The sequence below is a fragment of the Chrysochloris asiatica genome, unplaced genomic scaffold (genome assembly GCF_000296735.1).
Source record: "Chrysochloris asiatica unplaced genomic scaffold, ChrAsi1.0 scaffold00061, whole genome shotgun sequence".
NCBI lineage: Eukaryota > Metazoa > Chordata > Mammalia > Afrosoricida > Chrysochloridae > Chrysochloris > Chrysochloris asiatica.
Genome location: NW_006408579.1, coordinates 11958938 through 11981880, shown reverse-complemented (window position 1 = coordinate 11981880; position 22943 = coordinate 11958938). Strand labels below are relative to the sequence as shown.

At 40.5% G+C, this 22943-nt stretch overlaps 1 protein-coding gene across 1 annotated transcript in view; it reads right to left on the bottom strand.

Moving 5' to 3' along the window:
- Positions 1-8290: 8290 nt before the first annotated feature.
- Positions 8291-22943, bottom strand: part of DRD3 (dopamine receptor D3) — a 79476-nt gene continuing 64823 nt past the window's right edge. The window contains exons 5-7 of the mRNA XM_006864169.1: positions 20248-20444; positions 9837-10119; positions 8291-8545 (exon numbers count right to left, since the gene is read on the bottom strand). Of these exons, the coding sequence (XP_006864231.1) occupies positions 8349-8545; positions 9837-10119; positions 20248-20444 (677 nt within the window). The 3' untranslated portion in view covers positions 8291-8348. The remainder of the gene's footprint in view (positions 8546-9836; positions 10120-20247; positions 20445-22943) is intronic.

The window sequence follows — 22943 nt, the reverse complement described above, 5'->3', positions numbered from 1 at the left end:
ACTACAAAGGCAAGAAGTGACTGGCTTACAAGCTTTCAAGAGGGAACCTAGTGCTAGGGAGCATGGAGGAGGGCAGACTCTTCAGTGGGTACCATTCAATGTGTCTGGGCGGAGCGATGAAAGGAAATACAGATAGGTAACTTGTGATACTGTAGTGAATAATGCTTATCAGGATGGATTATGAGGGTTGGAAATGCAAAGGTAGATGTTTTGTAACAAGGAAGGGAGAGATTAATCCTACAAGCTAGGAACGGAGGTCTTGGGTACCATCAACGGAGAAGGGCCGAGAGCAGGACCCTACCCAGAGAAACAGAGATGCCTGAGATGGAGACAGAGATGATGATGTGGAGTGATGAAGTGGCTGGGGACTTTGGATCCAGAGAGGGAAAGGGACTGTGGACTGAAAACTTGGGGAGGGGGGAGGGGAAGGAGGGGGAAGGTTTCTAAGATATAACCTTTGGTTGGTTGGTGATGCATGGAGGGGGTTGGAACCATGGCAATGAGATGATGTACGATGGAATCAATGTAAAGCAAAAGTTCTCTCATGTAAACTATCATATAATTCACAATAAAACATTAAAAAAAAAAGAGAGAGAATAGGGGCTCACCGTAGACTTTATAAGGAGGGAGATTTTGGTTTTGAGGAGTGAGGAAAGTTTATAAAAGACAACCTATCTTATGTCTTGTGAAGAAATGAGATGACTCCTTAACACAGTTGGGAAATATGGATCAGAGATGTTAGAGAAACGATTTCTGCAATGGTTGGAGGACTGGGCTATAAAGTCCCTTCCAGTTCTCAAATTGCAAGATGGTTGTTGTTAAGTACCATCGAGTTGGTTCTGACTCATAGTGACCCTGTTTCCAAGGAGCAAGTAAGTTTGAACAGCTCACCTTGGGGTTCAAACCAACTGTATGATCGAGTACTTATCCTATAGTGCAACACTAGGTTGTGATAAATTATAAGTTTTCCCCAGACATCAATATGGAATCTGCTTAAAGCATAATATAAGGCTCAAGCATATTGGTTTTCTTAAAGAACAAAACACCCTCCTCCACCTAAGTCAGTCAGAACAGTGACTTAGGTGGAGGAGGGTGTTTTCTACCTGGAGTAAAAAAAAAAGCACGATATTTTCTTCTTAGCTTTCCTCAGCTCCAATGAGTTTGTCATTGAATTCCTTTGTAAGATACAGAGAATCAAGGAAGGATTGTCTTGAACAACTTTGACATGTATTAATAAGCATATTTGCATTCTTAGGGCTCAGAGAAACATTAAATGCTTCTCAAATTATGTTTAGCCTGTCTTATCACAGCCTTAGGAATCCAGACTTATCACTTTTAACTGATAAGAGAGTCTGCTTTAAATGACGTTTACAGGCTTGACCTAGGCCATTAAAGGGAATCTCTACAAAAGGTTAAATTTGACCTCTGGTAGCTTAGTGGATATGAATCAGGCTGTGAACTGCAAGGTCAGCAGTTCAAAACTACCAACTGTTCTGCAGGAGAAAGTTGAGGCTTTCTGCTCCCGTAAAGAGTTACAGCCTCGGAAACCCTGTACAGGGTCGCTATGAGTCAGAACCGACTCCATGGCACATAACAACAACAACAACATTCTGAATAACATCTTTTGTTCATTTCCCAAGTCACAGAAGGTCTGCATCTTCTTACCTTCCAGACCACTCTCACCATGCCTAGGGCACTTCTCTCAAGCAGGAAGGAATGGAGGAAGAGGATGAGGAGGACAGGCTTAGAAATGAGGGCTAAAGTTAGAAAGTCTTAAAGAAGAGACTTTATTCTGCTCCTTATTCCTGGTCAGGAGAGGAACAAAGAATTCAAAGTAGCCTTCAGCAAACAAGTTATCTAGGACCAACCTGGGTGCTAGAGTTCACACCACGCTTGGCACTTGGACTGTGTGTGCACTTTTAGGTGCTATCCATGTGTCTAGTAAGCAGACTACAAATTCAATCAGGTATCTTGGGCACATTTAGAGAATAAAGGACAAAAGGAAAATCATATTTCATGGGGGAGGCTACAAAGATTGTACCGAATAACTTAAGTCAATTAGAGAATACACCGAGAGAGAAGAAAGAGGTTCTGGAGTTCGGGGTGGGTGGTGAATCAGATAGATGTGATAGAAACAACTGCTTAGGTGGAAAATCGTTGTCATCATCATCATTATCATCTTTGAAATTTGTTAAGGCTTACAGAATTTCAAAGACATGATTTATCAGATTTTCAAATGATATAATGAGGAAGGCCAAGCCTTCCAGTCCCCATTTTACTAAGGAGGAAACTGAAGCTCTTAAGTGGTTAAGGCATTTTCCCAAGGTCACTTATCTCTGGTCGAATTCCAGCCCTTGACTCATTTCTGCCCATTTTATTTCTCTTAAGGGGATCAGAACCACCTTGGGTTTAAGTCCTGCTCCCTCCCTGTTGCACATCTATCTTTGGAAGCCTACTGCAACCTCTCCTCTTCTCTCCCTTAGGACTCAGCAGATTTTACACAAAGTGGAGATTTGATGCACAGTGATGGAGTTTGGGTATTTATTTGAGGGAAGAATGAGTGAAGCAAAGATTCTAGGCCTTGTGCTTGGCACACACACTCTGGTCGTAGCTCTGCCAGTGTATGCTTCAGAGCTAAGCTGACACTGGCATTGCTCTCACTGAATCTCAGTGTTGGGAGGTAGTCATGGAAACTCACTCCCTGCCTCAGCTGATGAGGAAAGCATTAGGTAAAGAGGAAAAATCAAGTTAATTGCCTGTCAGCCCCTCTCTGCTCTCAGTGTGTTGATTCAAATTAAACCTATTCAGTTTGCTGATGTCAACAGGTACCTAACGATTGAGCTCAGGCCTGAAAGTCAGATCCTCCAGGAAACAGCCCATTCTGAGGGGAATCCCTAACCTTTCTACATCCCTGTTTAGGTCTGACCCAAAGAGAACACATCTCTATACCTAAATTCTCTTGGTTTTTACCCAAACTCTCTGTCCTGCTTTAATCTTGATGACCATCTGTAACCACATTCATTCAACTAGCATTGACCCTCTTCTAAAGGAAAGAACAAAGAATTCCAAATGAATTCTGCATTTGTTGGAATTCATTGTATAGCATAGGGAAGCAGTTAATGAAATCAGTGATAGATATTCTGTGATGTGTAAATTTCCCACCAGGAGTGCAGAGAAGAGGTTGTGGATTGAAATATGTCCCCCCAAAATATGCCCTAAAATCCTGGCTCCTCTACCTGTGGATGTGATCCTGTTTGGAAATAAGGTTTCTTTGTTATGCTAATCAGGCCACATCTGATTAGGGTGGGCCCCAAACCTAATCACATCTGGGTTATAAAAAGATCAGAATAGGATAGCTACAAACATAGGAGGAAGACTGATGTCATGTGATGATCATCTACAACCAAAGCAATGCAAGCAGTCACCAGAAATTAGGAGACAGCCCTGTAGAAGGAAAGGACATGGCCAAAACACAGGTTTGGACTGTTAGTCTCCAAAAGTGTGAGGAATAAATTTTTGTTCTCCAAAGTCATCCACTCTGGTAGTGTAGTGGTTACGAATCGGGCTGCGAACCACAAGGTCAGCAGTTCGAAACTACCAGCTGCTCCACGGGAGAAAGATGAGGCGTTCTGCTCCCGTAAAGATTAACAGCCTTGGAAACCCTGTGCAGGGTCGCTATGAGTTGGAACCGACTCCATGGCACATAACAACAACAACAACAACAACAAAGTCATCCACTTGTGATATTTCTGTTATGGTAGGTCTAAGTAACTACGAAATGAGGCAAAATCTAGAATTGGGAGAAAAAGGCCTTTGAGAAATGTTCCATCAGAGTTGCTACCCCCTGAGCAGAGCTAGAGGAGGCCTTCAGAAATGAGGTTCTTTCCTTTCCTGTCTTGTGCTTCTTAGTGCATCTTCTCTACAGCCAGATAGAATTATTCGAAATTCATTCAATGAGCATTACTTATTCGTATCTTTAACCCTTCAGAAGTTTTGTCTGCCTGTAACATCCTCCCTTCTTTTTGATTAGGTCATAGCCCTGATAACACTTGTCCTGGGAAGTCTTTCTTTGATCCCCAAAATTGAATTTATGACTTCTAAAGACCATGAATTCCCCTTATCATAGACACAAGCAGATAACCACCATACACATAAATGCTACCTTCCCTGTTAAACTCTTCCTGGAGCAGGGACCATGCCATCCTCAGTGGTGTTTCCCAACACAGCACAGTGCTTGGTACATAAATTGTGGTCAGTCAATTTTATTGAATACATTATTGATTGAGTAAATGAATAAATGAATAGAGTTTTGGAGGATGGTGACCTGGAAGAAAGAAATATTTACTTAAGGTATGAATTGAGCTGAATGTTGGATGTAAATCAATTTGGATTTCACCCAAATAATATGAACAATGACAAGACTTATTTAGGCGCCAGAACAGATTTGTCCCCTAGGAACTCTACTCTCTTTATCTAAGACAGCATCTCTGCTAGGATTTTTGGCTGTGGCATCTCTGAAAATAGCAAGCCCTGAGGTTTAGCATGCTGGTTCCTTGTGGGGATCCTAGAAGTAGAAGCGTAGAATGAAGGGTCCCAGGATGAAGAAGCTCTGGAACTGTGTTAGGGATTTCTCCCAGGAGACTGTTTCTAGGAAGTTTTCCAGGATTAGTGATAATAGACACTGTCTAGGGAAAAGATGCCTCTGAGTTTATTAAATAAAGGTAACTATGAAGGAGCTCTGGTAGCGTAGTGGTTACGAGTCAAACTGCCAACCTCAAGGTCAGCAGTTTGAAACTACCAGCAGTTCCATGGGAGAAAGATGAGGCATTCTGCTCCAGTAAAGATTTATAGCCTCGGAACCCCTGTGCAGGGTCACTATGAGTCGGAACCGACTCCATGGTACTTAACAACAACAACAACAATGTTAAGTGTCATCAAGCTGTTCCGACCCATAGCAACCCTGTATAGGGTTTCCGAGGAGCAGCTGGTGAGCTTGAACCGCAGATCTTGCCATTCAAATAAACTTTGCAGTCCAGTGCATTTACCCAAGGTAATTATATGCTAGGTGAAATGGAAGGTCAGTGAAAAAGAGGAAGACCCCAACAAGATGTTTTGGCACAGTGGCAGCAGCAGTGGGCTCAGACAAACGATGATTGTGAAGATGGTACAGGACCACGTAGTATTTCCTTTTGTTGTGCATAAGGTCGCTGTGAGTTCAAATCAACTTGTGGGCACCTAACAACACTAAGAGTTTCTCCTTGTATCTGTGTGGAATTCACAGTTTTTACCAGCTCTTCTGCAGGAAAAAGATGAGGCTTTCTGCTCCTGTAAAGATTTATAGCCTCACAAACCCTATACAGGGTCACTATGAGTCGGAACCACAGCACATAACCACCATAGGGTAAAGTAAGAATCTTTGGGTGATACAACTGGCTACCAATAAAAAAGTAGGCAATTTGTTTTCACCCTTAGAAGAAAGCCTGCCTAAGAAGCTGCTTCTGAACAATCAACCATTGAAAATCCTGTGGAGCACAGTTCAACTATCATACACATGCCTGCCATGAGTCACAATTCACCTGAGAACCACTGGTTTGGTGGGCAGTAAAATGGAGCCTGAAGATCTAAATGCTCATCTTTTGTAACTACCTGTAGTTATTCTGGGCTTCCTTTTCTGTAAATGAAGGATAGAATAGAGCCAAATATTCTCTAAGGACTGTTCCATGATTCTATAAAAATGAAGTATGAACTTCCCGTACTCTACTGTTCCCTTCTCTTGCATAACTGGTTAAGAAACTGAACATAGCAGAGGTGTGAGACTGATGCCTTGGGCTGAGTTTAGGAGTGGAGTCAGGGCAGTGTAAGAATTCTCAGGGACTTTGGTTCCGCCCTTTTCTTCCCCACCCACCTTCACTTTTTAGACCTCTGGAGAGGTAGGGTGGTATAGGGTGACGTTCTCCTGAAGTTCTTTGTTCTGTCTTTTTTCTTCCCACCTTATTCTCCTTTCTTCTGACTTGTATCTCTCTGGTGGGAGGCAGTGTGCCAGAGTGGCTAATTGCATGAACTTGGGAATCAGATAGATGTGCATTTGAATCCTATGTCGGCCACTTCCTGATTGTGTGACCTTAGACAGATTTCTTAACCTCCTTCTGTTTCAGTTTCCTTATCTATAAAATAAAGTTTGTCTTCCTAAAGTTCTCATAAATGTAGAGTGTTTTGATGTGAAAAAACTAAAACTAAACAGAATACAAAGGAGTAGCTATCATTCTTCCTCACAAATATAAAACTGCCTATGCTTAGACTGTCTATGTTTCTACCTTTAGAATTCAGGTTTTGACATTGAATTCTCTGGACTTTCACCCCACGGTCCCAGTGTTTTGTATATTTTGGATGGAAAACTCTAGGAATCAAGTACTTTTACAACTGCAGATATTATTTCAGTACTCATATTTGTTTGCACCATAAACCTATTGAGCTAGAGTGGCACAAAACACAGGAACTAGAGAGCTGACAGAATTTTCCCACTGAGTTACAATGTAAATGTTATAGACAATAATATTTTTTAAATGTTGGCATTGAAAGCATTCAGAAGTAACAGTTAACTATAATTCACTGGGGATATGCATATTTTCTTGTTACATACATAAGAAAAAAGATAGGGGCAAGGGCAACCTGGGATTTTTTGTAACGTTCTTGTGTATGTTTAAGTTCTAACAGTATTGAAATAAATGTCTGCCATGCCTACACATAACAACAACAACAACAACAGTATGTTTAAGTTCTAACAGTATTGAAATAAATGTCTGCCATGCCTATATCCTAACAACTCTTAAAAGTAATTTATTGAAGTTCAGACTACAACATTTTATAAATGGTTCATAAATTGTATCTTGATTATGCAATCGATAAGAAATGGCTCATCAAGTGAGAAGGTGTATAGTGAGAACATTGAAGTTGCTTCTAAATGTGTTTTGAGTGTCATTTACAAATTGTTTCTAATATACCTTTATTCTAAGTTGTTGGGAAGTTTGGAAATGATACTAGGACTTTACAAAGACCCCATAAGATGGCTTTGGGAAACCATCCTACCTAGTACCCTCACTTCTGTGATCCTCTGGCAGTCTAGGTGAGACCTGACCACCTGTAGACAAGTAATTGGGCAAACCTAGGAGCAGGTAAGGAGCTCTGGTAGTGTAGTGGTTACAAATTGGGCTGCTAATCTCATGGTCAGCAGTTTGAAACTACCAGCTGTTCCATGGGAGAAAGATGAGGCTTTCTGCTCCCGTCAAGATTTACAGCTTCAGAAACTTTGTACAGGGTTGCTGTGAGTCAGAACCCACTCCATGGCACGTAACAACAACAACAGGAGCAGGTAGTGAGCTCTTTGAGGGCAGGGACTGTCTTATTCATTGTTGTATATCAAGAACTTAAGGGTGACTGGCAGTTAGTATACACTTAATTCTTAGGCTCAGGAGTCTGAAAGTATTATGCCTCCGTTAAACAGGAAATGGAAATGTTCTGGGTAGAAAAACATTATGAAAAAGTATATCTTAAGCATGTTCTGCACCACAAAGTTTAACAATGTTACTATAGCAGGGATTTTCATTCTTTTATCAGTTAGCATCTTGAATTGCTCTGGAACTTGAGACTGAAACTACTTCATGAGAGTAAGTGAATGGATTCAAAGAACCTTCTTAGCTACAGCTAAAGTTTGAAAGGAAGCCCAGGTCCCAATGTGGGACAGTGTCTCCCTTGGGGTGAGGAAATTCCTCTCACCAAATATAGCCAACTGGATTCTATGGAGAGGTAGAAAATCTGGTCTTGCCATTCATATTTCAGGATACAGTGAAGGAGAAAGAAGCGACAGAGAGGGAATGAGCCCACACAAGTACAAGGTTAGTGTGACAGTTAATTAGAAGTTTGAAGGAAAGGAGACTGGCTGTTCTGCAAGATGGTTTACTGGCTGTGATTTCAAGGCCCCCTGGCAAGTTGAGAATTATGAGATCTGTTCATTTTCTCTCCACTGTAATGAATCATGTCTCTGATGACAGTTGTGTATGTGTGTAGAGTCATGATTATCAGCTTCTTTCTGAATTATTGCTTATCACTCACAGGCCCTTACCACTTGGAGACTGCCAGAATTAAGTCCGATTTTAACTGGGGAGGTAGAACATTCTGTTTTGGAGGGAGCAGTTGGTTACATCTGCCATGCAGGGATGTCCTGGCTCCAGGAATCTTCTCCCACCATGTACCAGAAGGCATCCCATAATCTGTCTGAGCAGGGTCTGGCTAATGGCTCAATGGCTTGGCAGCTAGTGGTGGGCACAGGAAGTAATCCTTTCTTTCCTCCATTAGCAAGATAAGATCTTGAGGAAGGCTTTTCGGAACTCCACATTGAAGGTAGTATAGATCACAGGGTTGAGGGCGCTATTCATGTAGCCCAGCCATGTTGTAGCGCTGTAAAGCTCTGGAGACACATGGCAAGCTTGACAGTGGGTATTGAGAACATGAGTCAGGAAGAAGGGCAGCCAACAGACAATGAAGGTTCCTAGGTTGTAAATGAAGAGAGAAACTGGGTAAGAGATTTGCTTTCTCATTTTGTTTCAGCAAGATTCACAGTTGATTGTTTTATGCCATACCCATTTAATTTTTACAACAACCATATGAAGTAGTTGTGATGAATCTGAACTGATTCTACAGCACTTAACAGCAACAACATGAAGTTGGTTGGTTGGTTATGTGCTGTGGAGTCGGTTCCTACTCATAGCAACCCTGGACAGGGTTTCCAAGGCTGTAAATCTTTATGGGAGCAGAAAGCCTCATCTTTCTCCCGTGAAACAGCTGGTAGTTTCGAACTGCTGATCTTGTGGTTTGCAGCCCGATTCGTAACCACTACGCTACCAGAGCTCCTTACAACATGAAGTAGGTACTATTATATATATTGTAGGTACTATTATTTCCATGTTTTTAAAAGAAATCTGTATGCTAATATCATTGAAACATTCCAGACCTTAGACTCTGAACCAATATTCTCAGTTGATTTCTCAAGATTAGTTTACTAGTCATTTCTACCTCTCAATTAGATTCAGATATTTAATGTCTACCCATGCTAGATTTGATCTATGCAATCACTGGGAAAAGACCTTAAAGATGCAGTAGACACAATGGCTGTGTTTGAGGAGATTACAACTAAGCGATCTAGTAATATCCATAGTATATAAGAAACGAGGTTTGTTAGTGACTCCAAGAAGGATTAATTGCTTTCACTATGATACATTATGTCTTTAAATAAAGTTTCTCTTCTCTTACTATAAAAATTGCCATGATTTTATACATTATGAAAAACTTGGTAAATAACAGAAGAGTAAAATGCAGAAAAAAGTTACCCACCACTCAAAGATAACCACTTCTGACATCTGGTGAATTTCTTTTCAGTCTCTTTTTCTCTGCATTTAAAATAATCTAGTTGTTATCATACCATATGACAGTAGTGTTTTGCATCCCAAATTTTTCATTTAATATTTTTTAAAGTAAGAATTTATTAAATATCCAATATGTGCCTGACAATTTTATTGAATCATTATCTTATTTATTATTTGATGTACCCATTTTAATGTCATGCAATAGACAAGAAAACACAGCTCAATTAAGTAATGTTTTTTAGGTTCATAAATTTCAATTGAGATCTTTTGACTTTCCATCAGAGTTAGCATTTATACACAAACTCTTTTCAATTCAACATTTTATAAGTATTGCAGTCATTGGATTTTCAATGTCAATTAAATGTGATTACTCTAACACCTACTACCAGTTCAATCCAACTCTACCCAAGCACTCACCAAGCACAATGGCTAGCATCTGGGTTGCCTTCTTCTCCCTGAGCGGCACTGCCCGAGGTTGCAGGGGCCCCAGCTTCAAGGATGTTGACAGCCGGCCATTGCTGAGTTTTCGAACCTCTAAGCTGAGCTTGGGTGCCATGGTTGGACTTAGGGAATTCCGAGTCCTCTCTTCTCTTCTCAACTCTGTTTCCCCTTCTTGGAAACTTGGCCTTCCCAAAGCAGTATCTTGGCAGATGCTGTAATAGCGTTTTAGCTCCATGTGTGCTCGGCCAGGGGAGAGGGGCTGCAGGTGTGACAAGAGAGGGTCCTGACATTTCTGGGGATATTTTTTATCATCTGAATGTTCCTGAAAGGGAAAGACAATGTAAACAAGGAACTGGAAACCATCATTGTAAGAAACCTACAAGGGGGAACATCTGACAAAAGGGTGGAAAGTTCTGGTAAATGAAATCTGCTTCTGACTTTAGCATCTCAACATATTGCATATTTGAAAGCAACAACCCCTTGAGATAGCATAAGTTTGTAGGCTGGCCTTTTCAAGTTAGAATGACCTGGGTTATAGAGGAGCATATTATATGAGACTGCTGGGATGCAAGCAGCAATATCTGGAACATGGGAATCTTTACAAGACATGATTCTATTTCTTCAATAAATAAATTGCAATGGCAATAGTAATAATTACTAGTTGTGAACTATGGATCTTATTTAAATTTTTATTCAAATAAACCATTAGTAAAAAAAAAAGATTCATAAGACAACTGGGGCTATTTGAACAGTAGCTATTTAATTGAATTGTTGTTAAAGTCAATTTTCAGTTCATAGTGACCTGATATGACAGAGCAGAAATGCCCCACAGGGTTTTCTGTGCTGTAATCTTCATGGGAGCTGATTGCCTGGTCTTGCTCCTGTAGAGCAGCTGGGTGGGTTCGAACTACCGACCACTTGGATAGCAGCTAAGCACTTAATCATTGCACCTTCAAGGATCCTTACAATGATGTTGTTGTTAACTGTCGAGTCAATTTCAACTCATAGTGACCTTATATAGGGTTGCTCTGTTTGGACCATGAAGTTTATCTGCAGACTACAGGCTGTTAATGGTTCTTCTTCATATAATTCAGTTTCTCGGGTTATTTTCTCAACATACAGATTGAATAAATATGGTGAAAGAATACAACCCTGGTGCACAAGTTTTCTGATTTTAAACCATTCAGTATCTCCTTGTTATGTTTGAACGATTTCTCCTTGGTCTACAGAGAGATTGGTTCCTCAAGAGCACAATTAAATGTTCTGGATTACCCATTCTTCACAATGTTATCCATAGTTTGTCATGACTCAGTTGAAAGCCTCTGTATAGTCAATAAAGCACAAGTAAACATCTTTGTGGTATTCTCTGCTTTCAGCTAAGATCCAGCTGGCATTAGCAATGATACCCATCATTCTAAGTCTTCTAAATCCAGTTTGAATTTCTGGCAGTTTCTTGTTGATGTACTGTTGCAGATATTTTTGAATTATCTGCAGTAAATTTTGCTTGCATGTGGTAGTAATGATATTGTTAGATGATTTCGGTATTATATTGGGTCACCTTTCTTTGGAATGGGCACAAGAATGGATCTCTTTTAATTGGCTAGCCAGAAAACTATCTTCAAATTCCTGGAGCCTTGTTTTTCACCAATGCCTTCAGTGCAGATTGGATTTCTTACTTCAGTACTATTGGCTCTTGATCATATGCTACATCTTGAAGTGGTTGAACATTGACCATTTCTTTTTTGGTACAGTGATTATATTCTTCCCATTTTCTTTTGTTGCTTTCTGCATCATTCAATATTTTGCTTATAGAATCATTCTATATTGCAAGTTGAGGCTTGAATTTTTTCTTCAGTTCTTTTAGCTTAAGAAATGCTGAGTGTGTTTTTCCCTTTTGGTTTTCTAACTCCTGGTCTTTGCACGTTTCATTATAATCCTTGATTTTGTTTTCTCAAGAGGCCCTTTGAGATTTTCTGTTCGGTTCTTTTACATCCCATTTCCTCCATTCACTTTAGGTTCTTCACACTCAAGAGCAAGTTTCAGTGTCTTTTCTGACCTTCATTTTGGGTTTTTCTTTCTTTCCTGTCTTTTTAATAACCTTTTACTTTCTTCCTGTGTGATGTTCTTGATGCCATCCCAAACTCTTCTAGTACCTAATGCATCAAATCTGATCTTAATATGGTCTCTAAATTCAGGTGGAACATATTCAAGGTCAGCTTTAGCCTGCATTTGCATTTAAACAACTGATGGTCTTTTCCACAGTTTGGATCTGGCCTTGTTTGGGCTGATGATATTAAGCTTTCCCACCAAATTCCCATAGTTGTAGTCAATTTGATTGTTGTATATTCTATCTGGTGAGGTACATGAGTATAGTTGTCTTTTATGTTGTTTAATATGAGAAACCTACTTGAGGCTCATGGAGACAATGGTGTGATTTATTTATTTATTTTTCTTCCTTTCCATTCCTCCCTACCCCCTAACCAGCATGCAACCCCAGGGAACATCCCACTTTCCTGGTGTTCAGAGTTACTTGGAGATTGTAAGTCCCAAGGAGGAACTATATACAGCAACCCCACTAGGGCAGACTCTGATACAAATCTGCAAAGTCAGCCCTGAACTGGCTGTCATTAGGAGATGGGGCTAAATGGAAGTGTCAGGTAGAGAAAGACAAAGAGAAAAAAACGAAAACCCCCAAAACAGAAGGAGAGGAGTCAAGCAATCTGTGTGGGCGCTCTGGATGCAGTGTGGCCAATTTGAACTTCCCCAGATGGCTGTGAAGACAAGAGGCCAGTAGGTGGCAGAGTACCTACTGGGGGAGAGCAAGTCATTGACTTTCAATGTTTTTGTTTTTTCTTTTCACTGTAAAAATTGTTTTTTGTTGTTTCTTTGTCTTCCTTCTTCTTTGTAATGACATATCAGATGAGAGACTAATCTCTAAAATTTATAGGAAACTGTAACACCTCTACAAGAAAAAACCAAATAACCTAATTAAAAAATGGACACAGGACATGAACAGATACTTCACCAATGAAGACATTTGGGCAGCCAACAAACATATGAAGAAATGTTCATGATCATTAGCCATTGTTGTTGTTGTTGGTGTTAGGTGCCATCCAGTTAGTACTGACCCATAGCGACCGTATGCACAGCAGAATGAAACACTGCCCGATCCTGGGCCAACCTCACTATTGTTGCCATGCTTGAGCCCATTGATGCTGTCAGTTTGCCAATCCATCTCGCTAGGGAGATGCTAATCAAAACAACAATGAGATATCATCTCACACCAGCAATAACAGCGAAGTTCAAAACAGAAAACAACAAATGCTGGTGAGGGTATGGAGAGACTGGGACCCTCCTACATTGCTAATGAGACTGTTAAATGATACAATCATTCTGGGAAATGGTCTGATGCTTCCTCAGAAAGTTGGAAATAGAAATACCTTGTGACCCAGCAATCCTTCTACTTGGTATGTATCCACAAGGAATACGAGACAGGACACAAGTAGATATATGTACACCAATGTTCATTGCAGCACTGTTCACAATAGCAAAAAGATGGAGACAGCCTAAGTGACCATCAATGGAAGATGGATAAACAAACTTTGGTACATACACACAATGGAATGCTATGCGACCTCAAAGAATAACAATGAATCTACAAAACACCTTATAACATGGATAGACTTTGAGAACATCATGCTGAGTGAAATTAGTCTGTCACAAAATGACAAATATTGCATGAGACTATTATTGTAAAATCTTAGGGAAAGATTTCCATACTAAAAGAAACATTCCTTGATGGTTATCAGGGGTAGGAGGAAGGGAAGAGTAATTCACAGGTTAGAAGTTAGACATATATTAGCACAGGGAGGGCAATATACAAGGAAGGGAAAGACAATTCACAAGAAGGAGGGTGGCAGATGAACAATGAAGATAGGGGAAGATTTAGGAAGGTATGTGTATCCTAAATGGGATAGAGGTAAATTGTGATTTAGATACAATGTTGGGACAACAGTGTTCTGTGATACAGAGATTGAGACATAATCAGATTGGGTAAAGGTGGGGGAATAATGTTTAGGTGTTTGATTGTCTACTATAGTAAAATAGACATTTAAATGTGATAGAAATGAATATTGGGAATTATGCTTAAGAAAGCTTGTAATTCCACCTTCAGCCTACAAATGATTGGATTTGCTAAAAGGAGAGTTAGAAGTGAAGCCTTTGTAGACTATGGGGCCTTAGTTGGAATCCTGCTCCCCACCCAGAACCTTCTGATTTGGGACTTTTCCTTTGAAAAGACATGCAGACCAACACAGAACTGCTGGGAGAACTGAAGGATCTTATTGAAAGAAAGACCTGCAGAAAAAAATAGACTGGCTGTTAGGATATCAAGCAAATTGTTTGCTTTTGGAGGCGTCAAGGCAAGAAAAGTCAGCCCATCAGGGAAAACCCCTTTCTAAGACTGAAACTCGAAGGGAACCCAAGAGCAGTCTAGTATGCTCACTGGTGACCACCTGAAAGTAGGGGAAACGCAGCAGTGAAATACGGACTGAATCTGGCTGCATTACATTGACACCTAGTGACCCTGGAATGAGAGAGAGAAGAGGAAAGCCTGTCTAGTCTGAAGTTTAGGAAGATGTATGAACTCCCTAGCCCATGGGCACTGACCTAGCCAAGGGAGGTGGGGGATGGGGAGGCTAGGGCTGAGAGTGAAGTGACCAGCTGTTCTGAAGTGCAGGGAGGTATGTGTGAATTCCCAAACTTGAAACTAGTATCTATTTGACCTAGCTTGGATGGATAGCTGACCAGAACATGACCAGATGAAGATAAATATGCTTGAAACTGTGAGCTAGTGTAAATTGCTACAATTTTATGAACTGGACTTGTATTTATGGATGCAGTTGCTCAAAATTTCAACTGGAATGGAAAGATTCTTCATATCAAGGAACAAGCTTGTTTTCTCAGAGCACTGGGTTGATAGGGATAGGCGATCTAGACATTGGCTATCAAAAATGGGGTGGGGGTTGCTGTAAAGGCACAAAGTGGTTGGCTTACAAGCTTTCCTGAATACACTTAGTTTCAGAATGAGCAGAGTAAGGAAGATTCCCCACTGAATATTTTCCTCTTCTCCAGATGGATCTGGTGAAAGGGGGTGGAGAATGATGCTGATAGGATTTTATGATTCTATTGTGAGTAATTGTTAGCAGGATTAATTGTGATTGTTACAGCCATAATTGTAGATGTGTAACTAAAAGGGGGCAATAATTAATCTTTCATTTCAGGAACAGAGGACCCCAGGAACATCAAGAAGGAAGAGCATGAGTAGAGCACGAGATCCTTCCTAGAAAACCAGTGACAGCAGAGAAGGTGGCAGAGGCAATGAATGGCATGGAGAGACAGAGGAACTGTGGGCTCTAGGTCCATGGACTGGGTAAGGCTTTGCACCTGCAGGCAGGAGTCTAGCTTGCAGAATATGTTCTGAGGACATTTAAATGAATATATATTTTTTGTTTTGATGTGTAAATCATATTTTTTGCTTTGTTCATTTCTGAAATATAAGATATAAAAGAGATGCTATATGGAGGAAGCAGGATAACTGTTGTTGCAGGGAGGGGATTGTAATCACTGAGATGAAACAGAGAGTACGATTTGTTGAATGCAAACCTAATGTTTTTGTCTGTTAACCTTCACTCAATTCACAATAAAAAGTTTAGAAAAATAAAATTAAGAATAAGTAAAAAGGCATTGGTAATGAATAAATCTTTGGTCTTGCAAAATTCTATCATATGATCTCCAGCATAATTTGTATCACCAAGACCATATTTTCCAGCTACCTATCCTTCCTCTTTGGACTCCTGGTATGGTGCTGTAAGATCAGCACTGGACTTCAAACCACAATGTCAGCAGTTTAAACCCACCAGATGCTCCTCGGAAACTCTTTACAGGGTTCCTACAAGTCACAACTGACTTGACAGCATTTAATAACAATGCCTTTCCTCTTTGTTTCCAACCTTCACACTTCAATCAGCAGTAACTATCAATGTATCTTGATTACATATGTGATCAATTTCAGACTGAAGAAATTGATAGAATTCTTCAATTTCATCATCACTGGCTTTATTGGTTGGTGGGGAAATTTGAATAACAATGTTGTTAACTGGTCTTCCTTGTTGTTGTTAAGTGCCATCAAGTCAGTTCTGACCCATAGTGACCCTGAATAGGGTTTCCAAGGAGCAGCTGGTGAGCTTGAACCGCCAACCTTGATGTTCAAACGGCTTTGCAGTCTGGTGCATTAGCCCACAGCACCACACCAGATCTTCCTCATAGGAATATGGATATTATCCTACCACAGAAAACATTGTACTTCAAGTTAGATCTGAAACTGGCCTTTTTGCTGTTGAATATGGTACTTTAATTTGTCATTTTTCACATAATAAGCCATAGGATTTTCAGATTCCAAATGGCCAATACCAGTCTATTTCCGGTTACTTGTGTCTAGGATATCAATCTTTATGTGGTCCATTTCATTTTTGACAAGTTCCAATACTCCTAGATTTATTTTTCATACATTCCATGTTCAGGTTATTAATGGATGTTTGCAGATGTTTCTCCTCATTTTAAGTTGTGCCCCATCAACAAATGAAAATCCTGAAAGCTTTGATCCACTGACATCATTTTGATCAATGACTTTGAGGAGGCAGCTCTTTCTTAATCATATTTTGAGTGTCTTCCAGCCAGAGCGGCTTATCTTCTGGTACTAATATCTGTCAGTGTTCCTCTGCTATTCATAAGGTTTTCAGTGGCTAAATATTCAGAAGTAGTCTGTCTCTCCTTCGTACTCTGGAAGCTCTGCTGTTCTCTCCTTAAATCAATGAATCACTATTTTCTAGATACATGGTTCAGGTGCATTGTACACACTCAAAAATATACTTTGAATAAATGTCTGAAAGTGGTCTCCAAAATTATTTAATGTTTTTAAAAACTGATCCACAGAGCTATTCTTAGGGATGCTAAAGTAATTTTTGTTTTCATTTTAATGAGATTTTCTCATCATTAATATAAACATATTCTGTTTTATCTGAGTGACTACTTTATGGCCAATATTTGTTGATTAAATGAATAAATAAATGAAATTATTGATACATTTCTTCAGAGCCTATGTTTATGATTGAGTTGACACCTAGAGATCTTCAAGTGCCAGTATTTTACTTTTAATCTGTTATTTCTGAAATTTAGGATCTGAGGATAAATTGTTAAGAATGCCTATGAAATCTCAGATTTGAGAATGGAGGTGGTGGTTATGTGCCATAGAGTCGGTTCTGACTCATAGCAACCCTGTACAGAGTTTCCAAGGCTGTAAATGTTTACGGGAGCAGAAAGCCTCATCTTTCTCCCACGGAGCAGCTGGTAGTTTCGAACTGCTGATCTTGCAGTTTGCGGCCTGATTCATAACCACTACGCGACCAGAGATTTGAGAATACTTACCTATAATACCGACTCAATGGCACTTAACAACAACAGCAACCTGTAATACTCTATGTCCATTTTACAGTTGTGGAGACTCAATCTTATAGAAGCAAAGTGATCCTCCCACAATTATATATTTTGTTGTTGTTGCTATAAGTGCCTTTGAGTAGATTTAGACTCATAGTGACCCTGTATAGGGTTTGCAAGGAGTGGCTGATGGGTTTGAAATGCCAATCTTGTGGTTAACAGTTGAGTGTGTATCCTACAACACCACACCAGAGCACCAATTATATACAGTGTGTGTATTTTTCTGTCCTCTCTGTAAATCCTTATTACCATCATGATTGGCATGAGGAAACACTGACTTCCTTTGGGTCTAGGTGGCAGAATACTTCATTTCCTGATGGCAGGTCAGAACCTAATTCTTCGCACCCCTGGTGATGCCAGCCTCTTGGTTCTCCAATCTGTCTCCCTTTGTAGCCACTACCTTTCCTCCTTTTGACCCTGGAGCCTGTCCAGACCTTTTATCTGCTATATTCTTAAAGATAAGAGCCTCTTACACCAAGCTTGTGTAAAAGTGATTAACTATACAGAATTTGGCCATGGCTCATGCCTTTATCATTTGGGTTTTTGAAGCTTTATTCCTGATAGTTGTAGAGTTCAGAAAAATGCAACACTGGTTTTATATTTAATACCTTCCTATAGTGTGGAACTGTGGGTTAATGCACTGGACTGCGAAGTTGGTTTGAACTGCAAAGTCAGCAGTTCAAGCTCATCAGCTGCTCTCTGGAAACCCTATACAGGGTCACTATGGATTGGAATGGACTCAAGACCACTTAACAGCAACAACTATAGTTTTACCCTATGAAAGTCAAGGCTGGCTTCAATAGCGAGAATAAGGCTCCGGGTGACCATGAAATTGTTATGACTTTCCCCACACTCAAAGAATCATCAAATGCTAACATTAACTCCCTTCTTGGCTTTTCTCAGGTAATGTTCATGCTTGTTTCATTGACACCATGTTCTCTTGAATTCAAGTGCCTCTAGATGGCATTTTCACATTATATCAAACAGTCATTGAGCTCAAGTTGTTGCTATTTAACTGATTAATTATGTGCTTTCTGAATATTATTTGGTGTTTTCTATTCTGAACCTTAAATCTAAGGCAGGATCTCAGACCTGACATATATCATAGCACAAGTGTGGGATAAGGCCTACACTCTATTTTGGGGTGGAGCAGAATCAACACAAGCCAGTATGTTGGGAAAAGGTCTCTTATTCTATTCCTCCCACCAAAGACAAAGCCTACTCACCATTTTCCCTGTGGCATCTGATGGAAATCTGGCCCTTATTGAAAACTGCCGAATTGGTTGGAGTCGGGAACAGGTAGACTAGTGTGGGTTGAAGGAAAAACAATCAGTTGTGGATTGAGCTCTATAATGTTGAGCTATGTGGGTAGCAATTCTTTGATTGCAATATGTTCACATCCTTAGCTGTGGGTTCTAGTACCCTATTTTATGGGAGCCAATACTCTTGTTCTATTCAGGTCTTGGGGACTTCAACTTCAGAAGTCCTACCATCAAAGGTTGATTTAGGCACCCAATTGAACCTGCCTTCAAGATCAAATCCAGTTCTTAATCTATGAAGCCCTTTCTAAAGCATATTGACCTCTCTATTCTTATAAACTGTTGTGGTTAAATACCATCAAGTCAGTTCCAACTCATATTGACCCTGTAGAGGGTTTCCAAGGAGCAGCTGGTGAATTTGAACCACTGAAGTTGTGGTTCAAATTGATCTTGCAGTTTAGTGCTTATCCTACAGCGTCACACCGGGACTCCTTCTTATAACCTCTTGTTGTTGTTAAGTGCCATCGAGTCGGTTAGGACCCAAAGCGACCCTGTACAGGGTTTCCGAGGCTGTAAATCTCTATGGGAGCAGAAAGCTGGTAGTTTCGAACTGCTGACCTTAAGGTTCGCAGCCCGATTCATAACCACTATGCTATAGAGCTCCTTCTTATAACCTACACAGTACTTAATTTGGGTGCTTAATTGTTTTTACCTCATATTTGGCAAGCATTCCATTCAGTTTTGAGCTGTTGACTCACTTTGACTGAAGATGGACTGTATTTACTTGTCTATGTTTTAAGCTTAATGAAGGCAGAAGTTGTATAATAGTCCCACTATCCTGGTATGGTGCTATAGGATAAGCACTGGACCACAAGGTCAGTTTGAATTGCAAGGTTGGCAGTTCAAACCCACCAGTCACTCCTCGGAAACCCTATGCAGAGTCATTATGAATTGGAATCAACTCAGCGACACTTAACAACACCAACAACAACACCCCTAGCAGATTGTAAATGATTGATTATATTAATTCATGCTTAAAGCACATTGTGAATAAACTATGAACTGCCAGGCACTAGGCTAAGTAGATATACAATTCAATCAATTAGAAGATCAGGGTCTAGAAAGACCCAATAAAATACATCATTAGGATATCATCCCATCAGTTAGTCCATGCCTTAGTGCAGGGGCAGATTAGTAAGGAAAAGATCCCAAACTTGAGATGAGCAGGCTGGACAAGTCAGTCTGGGAACCTACCAGCAGTGCAGGGTACAATTGCCACATATAAAAGCTTCAAGCTACTGGGTAATCTGAACTACTGGTCATTTATGGAGAATGAAGGCCTTACCTTGATACAAAACAAAACAAGCCAAAAACTATCCTATCATCTTTCTAAGAAAGGTGAGTTTTAGGGGAATTTGTTACTCTTGAGACTGGATTTCCTGTCTCCTATGTACAACCAATACCAGTAGTTTATAGCGAGGGCCTCAGATTGTGTCTCCAATGTGCAATGTACAGGTTCAAGCACGCACTGCTAGAGGCTATGGGAGTGAGCGATATGCCCTCCCTGTGCTTACTTGTTGAGGGAAGCCAGGCCTGACACTGATGCATTGGCTGTTCTGTCGAGTAAGGATCCGTTTTCGCCTCCTCTGTCTTAACACCACATAGATCCTAGCATACACAAGGACAGTCACTCCAAAGGGCAGGTAGAAGGACACCACTGAAGAGTAGATGACAAAATCAGGGTTGGAGATAGAGCAGATGCTGGGGTCTCCTGTGGGGGACAGAAAGACAGATGATAAAGCCATTTGCAGATGCTGGGGAAGTAGGAGGGAACTTCAAAATGTTCACATAAAAGTTCTACTATCTTTTAATCTCATTTTTCTACAATTTTTTAAAGCCCCCTCATATTAGACTTCATTCTTGTAGTTGTTAAGTGCCATCAAGTCAGTTCTGACTCACAGCAACCAGGTGCAGGGTTTCCGAGGAGTGGGCAGTAGGTTTGAAGCTCCAACCTTGTATTAGCAGTCCAGTGCTTATCCTACAGTGCCACACAAGTACTCCAGACTTCAGTTGATATTGTTGTTAAGTGCTGTCCAATCAGTTCCAACTCATAGCCACCCTGTGTAGGATTTCCAAAGAGCAGCTGGTAAGTTTGAACTACTGACTTTATGGTTCAGTGTTTCATCCTACAGCACCACACTAGGACTTCAGTAGGGAACACAAAATAAGGCTCCAAACATTATGTGGTATCTTTACCTTCTTATCCACATGGGGCTTTGAGAAGTAGGGGTTGCCCTTCCCACCAACACCCTCATCATATCTCAACTGAAATACTGCGTCATCCATGGAGACATCCTTGAGTTTCTCAATCAGAAGCTGCTCTTTCTGTCTCTGTCCCCTTTACTTTTGCCTCTTTTGTGTAGTTATCATACATGACCTGTGTGGTACAGATGAGGGTAAGACAACTCAGACACTTAAACACTATCATCACCTTGAGGATCATTGTCATCCTCATTAGGTGCTGTGGAGTTGGTTCCTACTCATAGCGACCTTGTACAGGGTTTCCAAGGCTGTAAATTTTCATGGGAGCAGAAAGCCTCATCTTTCTCCTGTGGAACAACTGGTAGTTTTGAACTGTTGGTCTTGAGGTTAGCAGCCCAACTCATAACCATTATGCTACCAGAGCTCCTTTCCTTAAGGATAGGAGGTCTAATTCATTTTTGTATTATTGCACTAAGGACTTTACATACGACATTTTAGATAGTCATTGTGACAACATTCTGTGAGGCAGGTGCCATTTCTATCTCTATTTTCAAAAAGCAAACTAAGGCTCAGAGAGGTTCAGTAAGTGGTCCAAAGTAACACAGCCTGAAAACAGGAGAAGTAGGATGTGTTCATTCCTCCAGCCAATCTGACCTCAAAATCAATGTTCTTCTGTGATTTTGAATCTCCACTTCCCTCTACCACTGGGGCACAGTGCATTTGCACTTTGTCTAGCATTGTCAGCATTAGCTCTTGATGAGATTTGGCAGCAGACACATGGGCCCTTCATTCTGTCACTTAATCTTCTGAAGTATATTAAAGGCCAGAAAGACCTAGGTGTGTGGAGTGGGTTGTGTGGTAGCTTTCCAAAAGTTATGTCTACCTGAAACTTGTTAATGTGGCCTTATTTGGAAAAAGGTCCTTCACAGATTTAATTAAGTATTTCAAAATGAGGTCATACTAAATCCAGTGATAATGTCCTTATAAGAGAAGGTCAGAGGGAGATATGTGTCTCCGATGCAGAAAAGAAAAATGTAAAGACAGGCAGAGCTTCAGAGTTATATAACCCCAAACCAAAGAAAAACTGAAGCTACCAGAAGCTTGACGAGGCAAGGGAGGATTCTCCCCCTAAAGGTATGGCCTGTTAACATCTTAATTTCTAACTTCTAGCCTCTGTCAAGGAGCTGTGGTAGCATGTGTTTATGAATCGGGCTGCGGAACCGCAAGGTCAGCAGTTCAAACTACCAGCTGTTCTGTGGGAGAAAGATGAGGCTTTCTGCTCCCGTAAAGATTTACAGCTTTGGAAATCCTGTACAGGGTTGCTATGAGTTGGAAAGGACTCACAGCACATAACCACCACCAGCCTCCACCAACTCAGAACTGACTCGATGGTACACAACAAGAAGTGCTGCTGTAACAGAATACCACAAATATTGTGACTTAAAATAACAAATTTTTACTTTTTCACAACTTTGGAGACTTGTTATTGTTCTGTGCCATCAAATTCAAGGAGGGGTTGATGGATTTGAACTGCAGATCTTGTGATTAGCACACCTGTACTTATCAGAGTGCCACACGAAAACTCCCAGAACTCCTACAGCAGACCTAAGAATCTAGTATGTTGTTGTTATTAAGTGCCATCAAGTTAGTTCCAACTCATAGTGGCCTTGTATAAGGTTGTAACTGCCAACTTTATAGTTCAAACTGACCTTGCAGTCCAATGCTTATACTACAGCACCACACCAGGACTCATAATATAGTTTCAGCAAAATAATGATTCACCACACATCTGTCAGTTTGTCATACTGTGGTGGCTTGTGAGTTGCTGTGATTCTGGAAGCTATGCCACCGGTATTTTAAATACCAGCAGGGTAAACCATGGTGGACAGGTTTCAGATGAGCTTCCAGATAAAGACAGACCAGGAAGAAGGAATGATGAACTATTTCTGAATATTTAGTCACTGAAAACCTTATGAATAGCAGAAAAACACTGTCAGATATAGTGCCA